Below are 19,730 nucleotides of genomic sequence, written 5' to 3'. Positions count from 1 at the left end.
AGGTTGCTGAGTGGACAAAGCTTTGTTCTGCTTTAAAGCAATCAGGAACAAACTGCTGTACAAGGGCTCTCTGCGCCTAAATGCAAGACTGCTTGAGCATGAGCAAGTTCCAGTCAGTCAGGTCACGCATGTCGGTTATCAACCGTTTGGGTCTTGCTGGCATGAGCCAGATTTGCTGATTGGTGGCATCTGAGGATATCTTGACACGTCTGGTCACTGAACACTCTGAGCTGCCATATGGTCAACAGTTGCTTCTGCATTCAGTTCAGGAAAATCTATTACTTTAGCACAGACTTTAGTCTGTTATGGCCTGTGTTGTTTTCTAGCAGAATTGAGGTCCAGCATAACCACCCTGAATACAGCTACAGCTCTCCTAGAGGAGATGCCCTTCTGGGTTGGAAGACAGTAGCTACTGCAGAGCCTGTAGAAATACCAGCAATTCCTTTGCTTTGGTCTTAGATTAGTGGCTAAAATGTCCACCTCCATCTGCAACAGGTTGCACTGGAACAGGAATATGGCAAAGGTGTTATCCAGAGCAAAGCCAGGATATGGTGAGACTACTGACACTGAGAAAACTACACAAATTTGGAAATAAACAGTGTCAGCATGAACGCCAGTCACTGACACATGGAGTGCAGGCTTGTTCTTGAAGAAAACCTTCTTGCTCTTATTGGTCAGCTATGCTGGATCTTCAGGGCATGGACCACATTGTTGAAGACATTAAAATGCTTACTAATGCAGTGCAGAGCTGTTAATTTTGAAAACGATGAGCTGGACTACTGTCTTTTCTGTGTGTGCAGGTGGCACTCACCACCCCCAGCATCCATGAAATAGCCCTGAGCGACATAGCTCAGGGTTGTTTTTTTCCAGACTGGGGTTTGGCTCCTGTTGTTTCAATTAATTTGCCTCTGCTAGTGCTGTGAGGAAGCTGGGAGGGATGTTTTAATAATGAATCTATGCAGGCATCCTTGAAAGACATAAATGTGGCTGTGCTGGCTTAAGCGAAAGGAATTTTTAGTCCATGAATATTTCAGTTATATTCCATGGTCAGTGAAGGTTTGTCTAAGTGTGATCTAAACACAGCAACTGAGAGCATGATACCATTTCTGGGGAAAAAATGAAAAGTGAAAAAAAAAAAATCCTGTAAAAATTATTTCTTTCTCCTCTTTCCCTTGGGAGGTAAGGCAGTGAAAACTAAAGCCATTTTCTCATTTTCTTTCCGAGTCTGTGTGCCTCTGAAGCCAATCTAGCACTAAGAAAACTTTCCCTTCTTGATGGTTGCAGAAATAAAGTAATAATTAAAATATCCCAAAGCACAATGTAAGCCCTTTCAGTGCCACTATTCTTAGCTTTAACCGGGACTGGATGATTTTCAGTAAGTCTCAAAATCATTTCCATTTGCACTAGGAATTTGAAAAAAGTAATTTTTTTTCCTGGATAATATATATGTGTGCATACATAATTTTATTTATAAACAAAACAGATCATCCTCACTTGAAATACCCCCCAAATGGACTTGCTGTGATCTGAATGGAAGACGGAGAAGAGTGGGATAGGGCAGGGGATGGCTCGTTTCATTCTCTCAGAATGCTGAAAGTAGATCTGGAGTCGACTTGCTAGTGGGGAGGAAAACTTAGGAGACTGCAGGGGCTCCCCACTCACACTAGTGTGGCCTGCTGCTCTGGATCATGTGGCACAGGATTGCCTGCACAGCTGCTAAGGTTCCTGCCTAGTTCAGATCAGGACATGGCATATCACTTCTGACTGAGAAAAAAAATAATTTCTCTAATCCTTTCCATGTGAGTCCAGATGAGATGCCTGCAGTTTATCTAAATTCCCTGCTCATTGACCTGATACAGACATTATTTTCAGGTGTAGGTAAAAATCTCTTTACCATTTGTATGTCATACTTCATCCTATGTATCTCAAAATATAATGTTTGTAACCTTGCAACACAGCTTTTGAACAGCTGTGCTACTAGCCTCAAATAACATGTAAGGGACAGAGTCACAAGGAAAGGCCTGGACTGAGAGCCAGTTCACATCCTGCCTGATCCCCATGACTAGCGCTGGCTAGATACATTGAAGGCCTGAGGCACACCATAAAGAAACACAAAACACAGGGAGATTTGGTGAGCTGAATTAATCCTAAATTATTTCCTCTAGGTCACACAGAAGACGCTGTTGCAGATCAGCCGAAGTGTTGGTCTCCCAAGTCCCATGGGCCTTATTTGCAAAAATAGTTTCATGAGAGCTTCATGTGCCCAACCTAGCTAATCTACACTCCGTAGGTTTAAATTTAGGGCTGCTTGCATGGCTAGATGTTTGCATTGACATGGGTTCATCTCTGCACTCTTGCCTACACATGCTTCTCAGTTTTCTCCTTCCCTCTGCTCAGACCTCTTACCTCTGCCTGGAAGCCTTCTACCAAAATGGCAACAAGAAGGTTGAAGAGCACGTAATTGCCGAAGGTCATCAGGGCCACAAAGTAGAGCGCTGCCCATGAGGATGTGGATGCCATCCCATTGTACAGGACCACGTTCCAGTCCTCTTGAGTGAGGATCTGCAGAGAAGTGAAAGGGAAGACTCTCTAATTACTCCACCCCTCTCACACTCAGCAGCTGCTTTCAAATACCGACTCATCCATTTCTTCCTCTCTTTTTGACCTTTTCTCAGCATAATCATTAGCAGGTTTCATGAGACGAGACAGCAAAACAGCCAAACCTCTCCTTTCGGCAGGAAGATCTAGCACACCACTGCCCATAGAACTGACTAGTTCAGGTCCTAGATATGGTGACAGGAAGGATGTACTGGTACGAGTCCCATTATTTGGTGGCAGTCTTGCCTCCTTTAATAACCATCAGAAGATAACAGACCTGAGGCCAGAGCTGTTGTCTCCTTTCGGGATGCTCTTTATAAGGCATCTGGAGCTGAAGGAGAGGGTAAGGGACATGATGTTTGATGAGATAAATGACACTGGGTGGCTCAGGAAACTCAGGGAAGCAAAGTGGTTTCCATTAGGTAAAAGCACTGACAAGCTGGGCAAAAAAAATACACATCTTTGCAAAGCCTTGCTCCAAGGGACCTTCCTCAGGGATTCCATTCTCCTAGCTTTCCTGGAGCTCAAAACTCCTGGGGCCTAAGAAAAATGGATGACAGATTCATGTTCCACATTAATTCATGCTCACAATGAAAACAGCCTCTAACCTTCCTAAAAATGAGGTAGCTTTGGGGATAGGAATGCAGGCAGCTGCACTGAGTCATGCCACTCGTTAACCTTCACGGGATGTAGGACTGAGCTCTAGTGCTCTATGCCAACTGTTTCCCAAGGGACTGTTAGAATAAATGCAGAAACCTGTATTTATGTTGGTAAAAGAAAAATGTGAGCCTGTAAGACTAATGTCGATTTGTCCTTGCTCCTTTGTAAGATGGAAAACTTTGTAAGAAGTTACATTCTTCACAATGAAGACACTGGACTGGTTTCTACCTTGAATGATACTGTGGTGAATAGCTACTCCACATTTAGAAACTTAGCTTAACATTGTTTACATTGTGCTCCACTTGCTGTACTTGGGTTCTAAAGACCGAGCTTTTAAAGATAAAAGACTAATCTTTATATTTAGAATGTCCTGGGAATAGCAACTTATTGCTCCATTGTGGAATATGCCTGTAATGTCAAGCACATAACAGATCTTGTCTGCAGAGGAAACACAACTTTTTATATAAAGACTTTCCCAGTACCTCCAGTGCTGATTTGTGACAAGATTTGTCACTCTCAGTTAATTAAAAATGTTTGCAAAGTGTGTTTTTGGGGCAGCAGAGGCAAGTAAGGAGACAGAGATCTACAGAACAGGAGCAGAATGGACAGCAGTCTGTAGGTCTTGGTCTTACTGACTATATTAAAGAAAAATAAGGGTGGATTTCCAGGCCTTCTTAGACTTTACTTTTACCAACAACAGACATGCACAGTGATGATTTTGAGTAGACTACTTCTCTATCAGGGCTTATAGAGACCAGCTAACTCAGAAACACAATCAATTTGCCCTAACAACTCTACAGTGCTATTCCAGTCCAAATTTGACATCTACTGGAATAGTTTTGTTTTTTTAAAAACTGAAATAACTTGCCCAGGCGGTCTGCATTACAACTTCCCAGAGGATCCAGAACTTACCTGAAATACGGTCACAATGGCCCAAAGTAAGGAATCAAAATTCTTTCTATCTGGAACTGTGTCTCCTGTATCAGTTTTCAGGCTGAACTTGCATCCAAAAAGATGCATGCCGAGAATGCTAGTGTGGGAAAAAAAGGAGATGGAAGAAACACATTGTTGTGTCAAATATGGTTGCAGGGAGGATTGCAATAGTTTTTGAGACCCTTTTCCATTCCCAGTGTTTTGTGTGTCAGTGGTATTGCCCAGAAGGGCTCTGCTCCACCACTGACATGATAGCTGATCAAACCCTGTCATTTGGTTCTTCTGTGTCACATTTCATTACAATGGTCTACACTGAAGTAAAACCAGGGATCTCCTTTGTCTAGAAAATTACAAACTATATTTCCAGCTCCCTAATTCAACTGGTTTCCAAGAAGTCTTGGAGTCTGTACAACCTCCATCTCAAATACAACACTGGTAGAGTCCAGTTACTGACAGCTTCCCGAGACACAGCTAAACGAGCCTCCCAGGTACTCCAGAGCAATTGTTGCCTGTTTTTATACTTCATCTACAGAATTACAGTAATGCATGAAAAACTGAAGCTGAAAAGTGGTAAATAGTCTGTTGAGTGTCTGCTTGTCAGTCTACTGTGAGCACTTTTACCATGTAGGCAGCCTAGCAAATGCAGCATATTGTTATTCTAATCTACATATTACTTAAGCAAGCTGAACAATTAATCAGAGAAGAACTGCAGTCTCTGGCACCTGAAGATAAAGATGAAGAGCATAAGCAACATGCAGAAGGTGGCTACATTGTCCATCGTCTTCATCAGGACCACCAGCTGTCGACGGAGAGCGGGCATGAAACGCACCAGTTTCAGCACCCGGAGCAGGCGAAAAGTTCGTAGCACAGAGAGGCCTCCGTCTGACTGGCCGATGATCTCCCAGACACTGCAGGAACACCAGAAGGAGAACTATAAACAGCAGTACTGCACAGTAATAACTCTGAAAATTCTGAGCAGGCTGGTTTCTTACGGGATATCACACCACTTAAGCCCTAAAGGGATAATTTATGTGCCTGCTACTTTCTTGCTTCTGAAGAACACCTTCACTTCCCAGTTGTGCAGACACACGTGCTTATGCACAGCCTGTATCTGTTATAGCTGGTTTCTCAGTTCTTTAATTCCCTTGCTTTCTGTGGCTCTTCATAACACAGCATGTCTCCTGCTAGTCTGCATCACTACAATCCCTCATCACTCACAAGCCTAGCCACAAAATGCGGATCACAATTTTGTACCAAGCTAACATCCAGATGGATTTACATTTGTAGGGTGGGTTGGTTTGATCAGGCCACAGACTGGCCTTTGTTCTGGGCCTCTATTACTCCTCACTTCTCTGAATCAAAGGGATGGGCCAGCTGAAGCCAAGAGTACTATCCTGGTTTACACTTCTGTGTCTCCCTTGCCTTCTGTACCCCACATTACTGATGGTGCAGTGAACAGTACTGCTAAAAAGAACCCCAGCACTGGGAGGTGCTGCACAAGCTTCTCACACACATGCTGTGACATCCCCAGTTTAGGCTGGGACAATGTTACCCTGGGAGAGGACAGCAGAACAGTGCCCTCTCTTACCCTCCTGCTTGCCTTATTCTGGCCTAAGTTACGTGTGAATTTCGGAGCGGGAGGGCACATTGCTGGGATACGGACACACACAGTACTCCTTTCCCAGGACCAGCTATTCTGCGCTTCAGTGGAAAATTGACCACAGTGCCAGATGTGTGGCGTAAATAGACTTTGTTCTCCATCTGCCAGGTCCATTTACTTTGGACAGCCCTCTTAACAACAGGAATCCAAAAGACCAGCATAATTATAGCACATCATAGCCAGCAAGCCCTTGATTAACACGTGCCACGCCATTCCTGTTCCCCATCTTACTTACTCCCCAACTGGTCTGAGCCTTTGGCAGAAAAGCCACAGTGGAGAAAGAACTGGCACTGACCTGATGACAACTATGATCCCGTCAAAGATGTTGTATGGGTTCTTGATGTAGCCAAAGAGGCCAAAGGCAAGGAGTTTCAGGAGCATCTCCAGGGCAAACATGCTTGTGAAGACGATGTTACTGATCTCCAAGGCATTGGTCAACTCATCCGGCTATGGGGCAAAAAACCAACATGGTCAAACAGATGCACAGAGGAAATGGCTAAAGGCTGGTATGTCCCTCCTGCCCTGGGATTTGTGCTAATGATGCACAAATGCTGCATCTTCCTGTGCTCCTTCTGGAGAGCCATGGAGGCAGATAAGTATCTGAAGAGAACAGCCGATAAGCTTCATGGATAGTCCCTGGAAGTCTTACTGGAAATACACAATCCCAGCCCATTTCTGGAGCAGATGCAGAACAACTGTGCCCAATACATGGGCCGAAAGAACTAAAGCTATACAAAGGAATGAGCAGGCTTGTTCGCTGCTCCAAGGTACAATTATCCAGGTGAATGGCTAGTATGGTTGTAAGGCTTCTATTTGGACCTGCATTGGTCAGGCTGTTTTTATTATATTAACTCCATCTGAGCTTTAGGGACACTGCTATATCCAAAACAGGACTGTTGTCAATATAGCCCTATTCATACACAAACAAAGCACTTTTCTTGCAGACATCTCTTAAGAGAATTTGGAAAACAAATACCAGTCAAAGTCAGTAGGATGAATAGATTTACTTCCCTTGAGATACTTGTCTCCCTTTGGAAACTGTCTTCAAAAAAACCCAAGACGATTTTTCCTTCTGAAGTTCTGGTTGGTAACATACAGCAGATTTTGTTAAAATGACAGCAGTATGGCCCTGAGTGTCAGGATTCCCCTCAGGATCAGTGTGAGTTTCTATGAGTGTACAAGGCTGCACGCAGCTTAAATCCAATAACTTACTTTTCTATTCCTCTCCTCTATCACCAGCACCAAATTACCTTGGGCTACAGTCTTGCTTTTCAGACAGAGCCTTCCCCTCCTTGGAAGCACAGCAACGTCTGCCCAGCACGCAGGCTCCAAAACGTGGCACAGCAGGGACAGATGCAAAAGGTGGGATGGCGTTTGCTCACTTATCTACTGCCTCACACAGCAACAGGCTCTGCAATGCGCATTTCTAACGCTTAAGGCCTGTTCCTTTGCAAAAGAAAATGAGCCTTTTTCATTTCCTCAGTGTAATAATATTGTCTAGAAAAAGGTGTTATTTTCATATCTGACTCATCTCCCGACTGATAATAGCTTCCTTTACTCCCCATCCATCATTAGACAGTATGTTAAAAGTTGGCAGTCTCTTGGGCATATTGTTGCATTATTCGAGGCTCCGAAGGGAGAAGACCATTGCAATACTGTGGCACAACCACATTTAACTCCACGCTCTGCAAACCGAATCCTTGGCAATTGAAGGAGAGGCTGAAAGAGTTAACTCAAATGCAGGAGGAGCCCACACATCCCCTACTATAGGCAGGGACAGTCTGTGGGCTGCTAATGAACCATCATTTATAGGCTAAATTACTTTAGGCAATAGACTGTCTTTTGCTCAGCCATTTATCCAGGAGAAAGAGCACTAAGAGCCTCAGTCCTCATGATTATAATCCGTATACGCTAATTACTAACAGACACCAGGGGAAGGACAGTGCAATTTTTAGTTCTTCAGTCTCTAGCAAGGAGTGGCCCAGATGGCTGCAGAGTGCCTCTGAACAGCATGATCAGGGGCTGCCCTCCTCACACCTTCCTTGCCACAGGGCCAGTGATTCCTTCCCCAGCCTCTGCACTCATCCATCATATTCCCTTCCCTGATGATGCCAAAACAATCTGGGCAGAGGTCTTCCCTTTGCAATGAAAACACAGCTGATGAGAAGGGCTGCTCTAGGATGGCATCTAACCAGCTCCCCAACAGAGCCTGAGCCTGAAATAGCCCCGTGGGCTCCCAGGCGTCTGTCCTGCTGTAAGCCACAGTGGTGATGGGGACACCATGCTTGCAGCGTCCTCGAGCTATTTGTCAGGAGCAGCACACAGCTGGCACGTTTGGTCTCCCCTCAGCTGGGGTTATATAAGGGCATTCTTGACAAGAAGCAAAAGAACTTGCAAAATTCTTGCATCCCTCCAGGCAGCAGACTGAGGGCTCCTTGGGACAGGGTGTTCACAGCACGCCGAGTATGGCTCGTTAGCGTGTTGAGGCTGGAAAATTAATGACACAATCATCAGCGAGGAAGCTGCAGCTTGGGCGTCTTTGAAGGGACAGGGTTGTTCTGTAGCACTTTCTGCTGGGAAACAGAGACCTTGCCTGGTGCTGCCTATAGTACCTTGTAGTCTGCAATACAGCAGCAGCTGTTCTCCAAGTTCACCTTGCTGCTGCCAGATGTGCTGCCAAGAGTCACAATTTTATAAAAAAAAATGGGATAGCTGGTGATCATTTCAAAATCCCTAATCCTGGAGTAACACAAGTATGACAAAACAATCTCAGGAGTCATTACTAAAAAAGTCATTGTCCAGCCTGGAAATCCTAAGCCAAAAATCTTAAAAAAATCCTCAGGCAAACTAAAAGAATTTCTAAGTTGTTATTATCTGAAATTCCATGTTTTCTAAGCCAACCCCAAGATTTTTCTGTGGCCTGTTGAGCACATGGCATTGCAACCAGTTAATCTGCTGATATCATTGCCTGAATTGATTTGCCAATTCCCTTTGACAATTTGGTGCCCCTATTGCTTGCTCTCCAGCGCCGTGACTTGCTTCATAGAGGAGTTCAGAGAGTACAAGAGAAAAGCTGCAGCAATCTCTCAGGGGAGGGAAGGGAGAGAGGGCACAAGGAAGAAGGAAAGGAAAGGACCAAGATGTGGCCCAGATGGGATCATCGATAGCAGTGATGAGGAGCTGATCCAGCAGATCAAGAGCACAGGGGGATGCCTGGGCAAGGTTGACGGACAGCAGGCTGATGCTGCAAAGCCAATCATGCTTTAGACAAGAAATCTTCATTATTCTTTAGTGATCATACTTGGTGCGAGGTGGAACTAATTTGATGACAAGGAGTGCTGTAACGAGAGACATTTGGAGTGCAATCCTGCAGTGACACGGAGGCAGAACCCACTGGGCAAAGACAAGGATGGATAGCTCTGCATGCTGGCTAGGCTGCTGATGTGAGCTTTTGTATTATTAGAGTGGAAGCTGAACAGCAGATGAGCCAAGCATTCAGCGATACAGCCTTCAAATGTAATTACCTTCTTTCAACACCAACCGGAGCCTAGAAAACAGCCTGCCATAGATACTTTTATGGCTTATGAAATGGTTTGTTGCTTAGAGCACAATTCATTTCCCACTTCTCTCACTCACTCCCTGATGATCAAAGATCTAGGAGGAGGGTCAAGGAAGAGACACTTGAAAGCCAGGATGGATCTGGCCATTCCTCTGGAGTCAGCCACTAGGAGACACTGTTGTTTTGTTCAAATTTAAGCCAATCTCAGAGCAGGAATTTTTCCAGAAGCCTTTTTCTTTGGGGGGGCGGGGGGGGGAAGTTGATCTACTGAAAACAAAACTTTTCATGGCAAGGATTATTTTTGTCAAACTTCCTGGCTGGAATAAAATGAAGTTGCAACAAAGCTTTAAAATCACTGCAATGTCTTGTTTTGACCTTCTCAGAAAAGAAAATGTCAGGCTTTTTGCTTGAGATGTGGCTGTGTCACAAAATACAACTTCCTTTCTAGCAAGGAATGGTTAACCAACAAAGGTTGGCATCAAAATGATGCACTTCCAAGACAGTAGGTCTAAAGCGATATTGTTGGCTCTTTACCAAATACTTTTAAAACCTTAACAATACTGACAAGGGAAACTACTTGCCTACCACAGGGCTCCAAACTCCATCAGTGAAAACTTCCTTCTTCAAACAACAGTGAGAGACCATGACCCCTCATTAGCTTTGGATATCTCCACATCTTTTGCTGCTGCAATGATTGACCTTTACATTGGTCCCAGACTTCCAAGACAGGCCAGGCCAATGGCAATCAGGTGGCATTGCACGAGGCTACAGAACACTCAGGAATGCCCACAACAGATGAAATACAGGAGATGGTGGGCAATGCTGTCCTGCTGGTATGAGGGTCCAGAGTGCCAGATGTGGAGGCTGGAGTGGGAACTGCCATGCTGGAGACAGTCAGCAAAAACAAGCACAGAGAGTTGTTTAATCCACAAGTCCTAAGCAACGTTCAAAAAAGGTTCACATCTGAGAACAAATTTTATAGATTTCAGATTCAAATGAATCCTCATGCTTTGGCTGCAGGAGTAAGTTTCCCACCACCCAAGAGAAGGGCACAGACTGTATGGGATCAATTTGTAAGAGTTCAGCATCCTTGGATAAGAGTTTAAAGTAACAGTTAGCCTTGACTCCAGGCAAAATATGTCCCAGGAAAGCACAACCACCTCTGCTCACTTTGAAGGCCACATTTATGCTGAGGAATATTTCAGTGATTCAAACCCATGTTTTTATTAGGGACAAACCTCAAACGTTTCAGCAGTTCATTCTGAGTTCAGATAAACAGACAAAAAATCCTTTTCTAAATAGTTTGGGTCTGAAAGCCTTGGAAGACTAGTCTCTTTCTGAGATTCTGATACTTCTGGTTTTAGCAAGATGCAGCACAATCCCTGAGCCTTCCTGAAACTGGGAAAAATTCAGTAAGAGAGAAACTCACAATGGTCAAATTATTGATGGTGCCTACAAGCAGAGGACGAAGAACAGGAGTAGGACTTTGCAGCCTTAGATTCTTTTTATGCAACTGAATTACTGCAGTTCCTCAGAGAAGCCAGTATCTCTTTGTGCCTCTCTTTTCCTCCTGACCATCTTCTACCTTGTGTCTTTTGATTGCTGTACCCACAGCCACCTATTTTACATAGCTTAGGTCCTATAACCAGCAGGACGGCACCATGCCTTGGCTGGGGCGTGTTTTTGCGCTGATACTGAGTAGAAATAATCATTACTGCATCACATTGGAGAGAAGGGCTGTTATACACCTGGTTCTTCCTGCTGAATGAACAGGGAAGGAAGTTTCTGGAGTAAAAGACGTGCTTTGCCTCAAACCTCCCCCCTCCAAGCCCAAAGCAGCCGTTCAGCTCCTGAACAGAGAGCTGAGGCTGGCAGAGATGCAGAGGAGTGGTAAACAAATCCAGAACATTTAGTCTCATAAACATCCTTTGCACTTGTGTTGTTTTTTCTCTAGTCCTGAGCCTAAAGCTGTCAATGGGATTTTGAGCACTTGCTTACATTGGCTTTTCTGCTTTATATTTTAAAGTTCAATCTGCAAGACTGACCAGGAAGAGGAAACATAATGAACTGTCAATTTGTGCTCAGCTTCCGGGTACGCAGTTATTTTTTCTCTTCACCACATTTTTGAGAGACTGTTGTCTTCCAATTACTCCATTAAAACAGATTTCACCTGTCTGCAGTCTCTGGCATCATCCCCATTTCACAGAATTGCAGACTAAAGGGAATGCAAGAGAGAGGCAGGGAGCAGGGAAGAAGGCACTCAGACTAATTACAATGAGGTGGAAGAGGGAGGGAAAATCCAGTCACACAACTTTATTTAAATAAACCCAAACCACAGCAATGAGTGCAATACTGGATAACCTGCCCAGCAATGACTTTACTTTTTAGTATGTTCCTAGGTTGCAAAAGCATTTGCAAGCTGTGCCCAAGGACTACAGAAAGGACTGCTCCTGCTACTTCCTAACAAAGATCCAGCAACAGTGATGCGCAGAACACCACCCAGGAGGAACAGGTCTAGCTTCAAGGACCTATTCTCCCTCCAGCACTTGTGCATAGCCTGCTCCTTCCAAATACAAGCTCCTGCTTTCCAGAAGCCAGGCAGTGGTGTCAGCTGTGGTTCTGCCTGACCTATGGTAACAGGGTGCAAAGGCTCTGCTCCACCCTATTGAAAGAACACTTAATTATGGGGATTTTAAGATTCACGTCACACAGTGAGCCATAGGCAGGGTCCAGAGGGGAACGCAATAATTTCTACTTTTCCACTGAAGGCTTTTCCAAGTGGTGTCTGCATGCTGTGCAGATACACAGGTGATACCAGGACACTGGTAGCCTCAGTCATGATGCTACCAGCTGCAAAAAGGTTATAGTCCCAAAAAATCATGCAAAGGGCTACCAACTGCAATTGCAATTCTCCTGCTCTTACAGTGGAGGGGGGAAACACTGCCTCTTGACAGCTCAGCCTCACATTTCACCTTTTCATCTTGTGATGGACATCTGTGGCTGGCTCATCCAAGAGAAGAACCAGCCACCCTTCACAGTCCACCCCCGCCATGAGATCTGCAAGGTGGAAGGAAGCCCTTTGCATCTCCAGTGCACATCGACTGCAATGCATGGAGCTACACTGGAGTTAGCTTTTCCTGTACAGAGGGAGCGTAAAGTCTGCTTGCTTTACTTACTGAGCCATACAGCCTCCTACATAACTAATCTGTTTAACTGATGGATTACTGGGCTCCATATTACATTTGTACGGTTTACGTGCTACTGTGAAAGCAATCGTGAGATGAAAGCCAGTTTTCTGGGACAGATTAAAGCTATGGTTTGGGAGGGATTAGACTTTTTTAATAAGAAATATTGTTCAAAAATTGTGGAAAACAGCTTATATGAGTTTGAAGCCCTGGCACCACAGGAGGGAAGCAAATCAATGAAATTGCTAAAGAGAGCTCAAAATTACAAAATATTCTTCTTTTTCTAAAAAACTAGAACATGTACAAAATATGTGTACAATACCAATATTACGGGCAGACTCCCACTGTGCTAGGCAGTAAGCGTCAGTTTGCAACCCCAGACACATGTGCCTTCCAAATATAGGATGGAGGCTTGGATAAAGCATTGCATGGGACTGTTGGAGGCTGTGTTTAACCCATTGAGAAAGTGTGGAGATCTGTAACCCACAGCTTGTCTCCTTTCTTTCCTCTCCTTGGAGATGGCTGAATTATCCTGGTCCTCACAGCACCCAGCGGTTCCCCCCTCCCCATGCACCGCAATTCACCTGCCTCCAGAGCAATCCCCAAATCCTCTGTACTCTTACAAGCTCAAGCTTTGTATTTGAAACCCTAAGCTGCGTTTCTTGCACGCTTGCTCCTTTCAAATCTTACATCAGACACCAGTTTCTTGCCCATATCCTTCTCCTATAGCAAATTCAACAAAAGAGGAGCCTTAGTCTCCTCAGGCAGGCTCTGCTCATGGGTCAGCAGCTATAATTAACACACACATCACAGGCATTTTGCTACAGAGCAAATTTTTGCCAAAGGACGAGAAGAGATGGGCAGCACTTGCCCTCCTGGGCACAAGCTCAGACCCCTCTGAAGTCAGCCCAGCAACCAGACATGGCATGGGACAGGCTCAAACTGAAAATTCGAAATGCTTACTGGAACGTATAGAAGAATCTGTCACCTGGAGCACCCCTGAGGCTATTAATTATTTATCATATCCAAAACAATGTAATCAGCCATTTAGCATGGGAGTGGATGGTCTACATGGCATCTGGGGGCTGGTTTCTTCCCTCAGCCACAGCAGGTATTTATCACATAGGCAGGGGAACTCTGTCCTGCTGCCCTCAAACACCGCCAGCTCCCACTCCACATGTCTGGGACAAGAGCAGTCTGAACATCACGGCAGATTTCCACTGGGATGCAGAAATGATGCAGTTAGAGGGGCTTGTGTGTCCCGTCCCCCCAAGCTTTCGTGCAGCCTGTGTGGAGGCTGAGCGCTGGTGACTGCCTTACTGAAAATAATAGCACATGCCTGAAACCCCAGGAAATCAGCAGCTCAAGGCACTACAGGCAGACAGTGAATTTCACACCTGAGTAAAACCAAGAGTGTTTAGGCCCATATGCTCTGGGAGTGTCTGCAGGCTTTGTCAAAAGGCAGCCTTGGCTGGGCTGAGATGCGGAACACATTTCACACACCAGTAATGAATTGTAAGTGCGTAGCATGGCTTAACTGCAATAATAAACATGAACATCCCCTGGCCCAGAAACTGGTGAAGGAGTGAAGCTGTGACATCTCACAAGCGGGCACTCGATACTGCAGCAATTATACGCGGAAGAGACAAGTTGCCCTACACTCTGCAAGCTGTATGTTTGTTTTTATTTACAGCTGTATGTTTGTTTTTATTTACAGCTGTTTCATTCTAATGCCTCTGAAGCAATTTGGGAAAAGGTCCTCTCTGAGGGAGTTTTAAGAGCCAGAAGCTCGTAGCTGGAGCAGAGAGCCGTCAGGGAGTGTAAGGGAACGTCAGGGACTGACATCTCAGAAGACTGCTAGCAAATGTGAAGCCCACATTTTGACCTTTATTTTTCTCCCCTTTTTTGCTTGTCAAAGACCAAATAGAATAATTCTGATATTTCTAAGGTAAGTAAACAAACGACCAAACAAAAAACCCCCAAGGAATTTAAGACCTGGCTTCTTTCCTCCTCTGCATTCCCTGCCCTTAAAAAAACATGAAGAATAATGCAAGTGGGCCTTCCAGTTTCTGCATTTGAAAAGATTTCCTTTGCAAACCATTTTGATGTAGTTTATTTACTACAACATAGGATTCTTACTGTCTTAAAATCAACTTCAAACCAGTTTAGTCAACCTAGACTATGGTTCAAACCACAGAAATTGCCTTGCCTTCATATGATGTAACTTCTTTTACTAGAAAAAAATGTTTGATGGTGCTTTCCCATGCACATGAGCATAGCTGAAAGTTATTTATGCTCTGTGGCCTTGGAAAGGGACCAGGGACTTGAACCACGATGCCCCAGCTCCTAGAAGACTGCCCTGGTCACCAAGATGTTTGCTATTTTGAGGTGCCTTCTGCCCTGTGTTTAACAGCCAGACACAACAACCACTCAGAACCAAAAGCCCTTCTCAGGAGGGTTTAGCTGTCATTAATGTCTCTACTAAAAGGTGTGACTTTGTTGAGTTTGTGCTTTCTGATAAAAAAATTAAAATGTTTTGTTGAGAGATTTACAAATGGGTTCTACTTAAAAGTAGGCTGGAAACAGAAGGAAAGAGAGATCTCCTCCTTATGCCTACTGATGAATGCTCACTCTCTGGCTCTGGAATTAAAAATGGAGAATTTATTCTCTCAGTCACCTCTACTCAGGTTTTATGCCTTCCTCTAAATGGGATCCTTCATGTGGAGCGATAACAGTTTAATTGAAGATAGCCGATGGTAATTTTTCCTACTTTCAATTGACCTACTTGATCTCCTAATGCTCTGTGGAATTGCTTTTACCTCTCTGCTCTGTGGCATGAAAGTCACTGCTAATAATTACTTACCCAACTCATATGGTCAGCCAAATGCAAAATGCACTGCTCCTTTCTGGAGCTACAAATAGGCCATCAGTGGAGGAATAGAACAAGCTGCATACAAGTGTGATAGACTTTGGCATTAAAAAAAAAAAAAAAAAGCCATTAGAGTTAATGTTATCCAGCAATGGCTATATACCAAAGTCATATACTCCCTAGGATTTTTGTGTGAATCCTTCAGGTTCACTTGGTATTGACTCCTGGCTGGGAGTGTTTTCTACAGAAGGAACCTTGGCAGCTGCACCTCTGTCTCTTGCAACAAGAGCTATGGATCAGAGAGCCTGTTCTCTGGGATAATCAACGCCGCTGTAGCTTCCTTAGGAATCTTCCCAGGCAGAGGGTCCCACATGGCACAACATATTTGCAGTATTACTTCCCCATTTCTCAGTTTCATTCAGCAAAATGCAATTTCATTTCAAGTGGCATAAATGCCAGGCTGGATTAGATCAATTGCTGTCTTCTCCACCCTCGGGAGGAAAGGACCTGGGCAATCTGAAATGCTATCAACAGTAGTGTACAAAACTAAAGCTACTATTCTTGAAAAGTAGGCCAATCAGCCGGATTATATCTTGATGGACAATCACTTGGTCTGACAGATGGCTGAAAAAATAAGCCTTAAAATGAAAAAAACCACCCAAACCCTATAACATACCCTCCCCAACAAGGCCAGAAGTGCTCACGTTTAGTTATTGAACAAGAAGTCACAGAAGGAAGGAGCCAACTCTCCAGATAACAATCAAGGATGAATGCCTCCAGCAATACACCAAGAGCACTGTAATCTCACCTGGGGAGAGATGCTCCAGAGCAGACTCTGAACTGGTCATCCCTGTTGGCACTAATACACTGATTAGTTTCATTGAAAAAAGAAGAAAAATGGAAATATGCCTGAACTGAGGACAGTGAATACCTAATCATTCCTCCAGTGCTGCGTGCAAGCAAGGAAGTGCCTGTTCAGATTAAGCTTGGTGCCAAGAAGAGCCACAATCACCCCTTCAGTCTCAGCGATGCTGCAGCATCACACGGGAGTATGCAGGACAGGTGGTACCTGTACAGGAATACCAAGGACACGTGTCCCCACTGTACCAGGAGATACCTCTGGCAACTTCCCAATATTTCAGCAAAGGACCTGTTACTTGTACCCCTTCCCTCTTAAGGAGCTGTTAAATATGAGCAGGCTTCTCTCCACGAGCAGACTGCCATCCCACCCCGCATGGGCTTAGTTCCTTTAAAAGCCTCTGGCGAAAATCCAGGGAAATTATACAGACTGAATCATTCCCATCCATATGCTAGTGGAGTCCTTCAAAGAACCAGCAGATCTGTGAGGCGTGACATCTCTTAGCAAGGCCTGTGTTGACTCTCATCCAATATATTTGGCTTATCCCTTGCCATAAAAAAATTACACTCACACAAGGAATTACAGTCACACAGTTCTTGCCCATTGCAAAACTGTCTGTTCTTGACCACTATCTGTGCTGAAGTCAACAACAAATGGTCAAAAATCATCAGTCTAATGCCTGAAATCATCCTTACTTTGCTGGCTAATCACAAAGCATGCATTTAAAAAAACCACAATACATCATTCATACTGATTTTTTTCTTTCCCCCCCCCCTTTTTTTTTTGATATTTAGGCTGAAAATATCATACCATTTCATATGGCTGTATTTCATACCATTAACTAGAAATAAGAGCTAGGGTCTATCTTTTGCTTTTAGATGTAAACTGAGTCACAGGATTTCAAGAGCTGAAAAATTTAAGAAAACACATACAATAACGTGAGACATGCTATAAAAGGATACAGACAAAGAACATGGAAATATGCTGCAGCTTCTTTCAGACAAAAATGAACACAGAGGCCCTGCCTCAAGGAGTTTACGCAAGAAATTAAGGTTAATTGTTGATTTTCTTTGCTAAAATCTTACAGTCACACTACAATTGCATATTTCCGACTGTGCACAGCAGTTACAGGATGCCCATCACAGGTGGCTCTGACCACGTCCATTAAAGGTGGCAAGAACATGAACATCGAGAGAATAAAGAACAGTTTCCACACTCTTTAATTGTACTGCAAGAGGCACCTTTAGCAATGATTACAAGATCTTTATCCACATCCAAGCAACAGGCTCACTCTCTGATAACAGAGAAATCAAAGACTTTTGGGTTGTCATTAGTAGGCAAACTCAATAGAAGTTGTTTACCTCACCCAAGCTAATGGGACTGGAAATATTTAATCAAAAAATGGACATACTCTGTCTATTACTGCCAAGATGATTCAGAAGAGGCCACTTAAATCTATTTTGTCAAACCATTACTCATCCCTTGCTAATAGACCTTTTTGGAGAGTCCCTTTGAAAAATGCACATTCGTGATCTGCGGGCTTGTATACTGGTATTAGGAGATGAGGCACATCAAGAAAACATGATAGTAACTGCTGATGGGAAGAACAAGATGGAGAAGATGTTTAGTCTATATCTGACAAAGACCTTGACTTAGTCATCTTTTAAGCCCGAGAAAGCTGAAGTGACCTCATGGGGAAATAAGTTCAAGGAGAGAATAATTCTTTAGAAAAATTTGAGCAATCTACTGTAATTGACTTCTGAGCACTAAGTGGAAGAAGGGAAGATGGAAGATTAAGAGAGCTTTTCTGAGGTTCGAGGATCTTGGGGTAGAAGAAGAAAACAAAAATGTTGGATGGACATCAGAGAAAATTTGGTGGTGCATCTTACAGAACAGTGGGTTGCTGCCCACCCGAGCCTTCATTTCATTCTGGGGTCACCGAGGGAAGATTCAGTGTCTACAATAAGATGTCAAATGTCAGACTCCCAAGTTCTTTTCCTAAACTAATGTCTAGTCTCTCATGTGGTCCTAAACGCCTATTAGACATTTGGGCACCAGCAGTTCTTTGTGGGCTTCCCTTCGGGAAGTGCAGAGACTTTCATAACCAAGGATGTTCACGTTCTGAGGTTGTCTTAAAAGACATGAAACCACTTATGACCCTGATACAGGAAAAGTTGATCCTGCCTTAGAGCAAGAGGATGGACTTGGTGAGTTGAGCTCAATCAACTGTGATTTTTGTGACACCGGACTCAAAAGATCCCTTGGGTTCTTAGGATCCAAGCCACTGCTACATCTTATCACCTTTTTCATAAGCTGATGATGCTCAGGGACATCCCTGTGAGAACAACACAGCTGGGGGAACCTCCAGCCCTTTTGTGCTCTAGGACTGCGCTTGGTACAGACTCTGCTTTGATACAGTTTCTCTGCATCTTCCAGAAATACTCATGAAAAGCTTAAGATTCAAAAGCTTCATCAGCATGGAAATGATTATCTGCAAATCCACATCTGTAATACAGGCAGTGACTCCTCTCTGCTCTGCGTCAAATATAGGCTAGGAGCCAGGAGAACAAATTCAGGGGAAATCCACCTTTTCTCCCCTCTAGCAAACCTAAAGCAACCCAAGAAATTGTTACAACTTATTTTTGTCCCTGAGAACACAATGCTGCCAACAGCCCAGGGTGCTCTAGCCTGCAGCCAAAGCAGGCAGATGGGAACTTCAGAGCTGCCACGCTGTTCTTGCAAGTGAATTATTGATATGTTCTTCTTAGCCATGAGCATCAGACTAAAGTGGCAATTAAAACCATCCACAATGATCAAAAAGAAAAAGCAAAGATAGATAGGTACAAAACCAGATTGAATCTGTATTTGCCAGCAGCCTGCAGCATGTACTGTTATGACCGGCAAGGAAGGCTTCTGGGTCCTGATCCTTCAGGAGCATCTTTAATAACAGTCTGCATCAGAGCGGGCGGACAGTGGTGAGCAACGTCATTTCTGCTGGAGACCAGGGAATGAGCTGCTCCTGGGAGGTCACTGCCCCATTTTAGCTTCTGAGTGTGCGCAATACAGGCATTAAAACTCAGAAATGTAAAAATAACAACTGCAATCACCGTCTTCCCTCTTGCTCCCTGAGACAACAGCGATTTGTTTTGCTAAGGCAAGAAAGGACAAAAGAGGTCAGAAAGGAACAAACTACACGACAGAGCTGACCTTCAGCAGTCGCATCACTTGGACATTGCACAAAGTGAAAGCTTGGAATTACTGAATGTGAACACAAACCAGCAGGAGAGCTCAGCAACCCTTGCTCCTCCTCACATCAGCTGATTGTATCTTACAGACAGCTATTGGATTTTCACCTGGCAGAATTCCTCGATTTCAGTGGAACTGCCACTGAGTTTGGAGATGGCCCA

At 44.1% G+C, this 19,730-nt stretch overlaps 1 protein-coding gene across 1 annotated transcript in view; it reads right to left on the bottom strand.

Moving 5' to 3' along the window:
• CACNA1H (calcium voltage-gated channel subunit alpha1 H) overlaps positions 1-19,730 on the bottom strand; it is a 254,504-nt gene that overhangs the window by 50,053 nt on the left and 184,721 nt on the right. The window contains exons 11-14 of the mRNA XM_037386651.1: positions 6,147-6,298; positions 4,914-5,099; positions 4,171-4,288; positions 2,407-2,562 (exon numbers count right to left, since the gene is read on the bottom strand). Of these exons, the coding sequence (XP_037242548.1) occupies positions 2,407-2,562; positions 4,171-4,288; positions 4,914-5,099; positions 6,147-6,298 (612 nt within the window). The remainder of the gene's footprint in view (positions 1-2,406; positions 2,563-4,170; positions 4,289-4,913; positions 5,100-6,146; positions 6,299-19,730) is intronic.

Source organism: Falco rusticolus, chromosome 4, assembly GCF_015220075.1.
Source record: "Falco rusticolus isolate bFalRus1 chromosome 4, bFalRus1.pri, whole genome shotgun sequence".
Taxonomy (NCBI): Eukaryota; Metazoa; Chordata; class Aves; order Falconiformes; family Falconidae; genus Falco; species Falco rusticolus.
The sequence above is the reverse complement of the archived record's forward strand: the minus strand, read 5'-3'. Positions and strand labels throughout refer to the sequence as shown.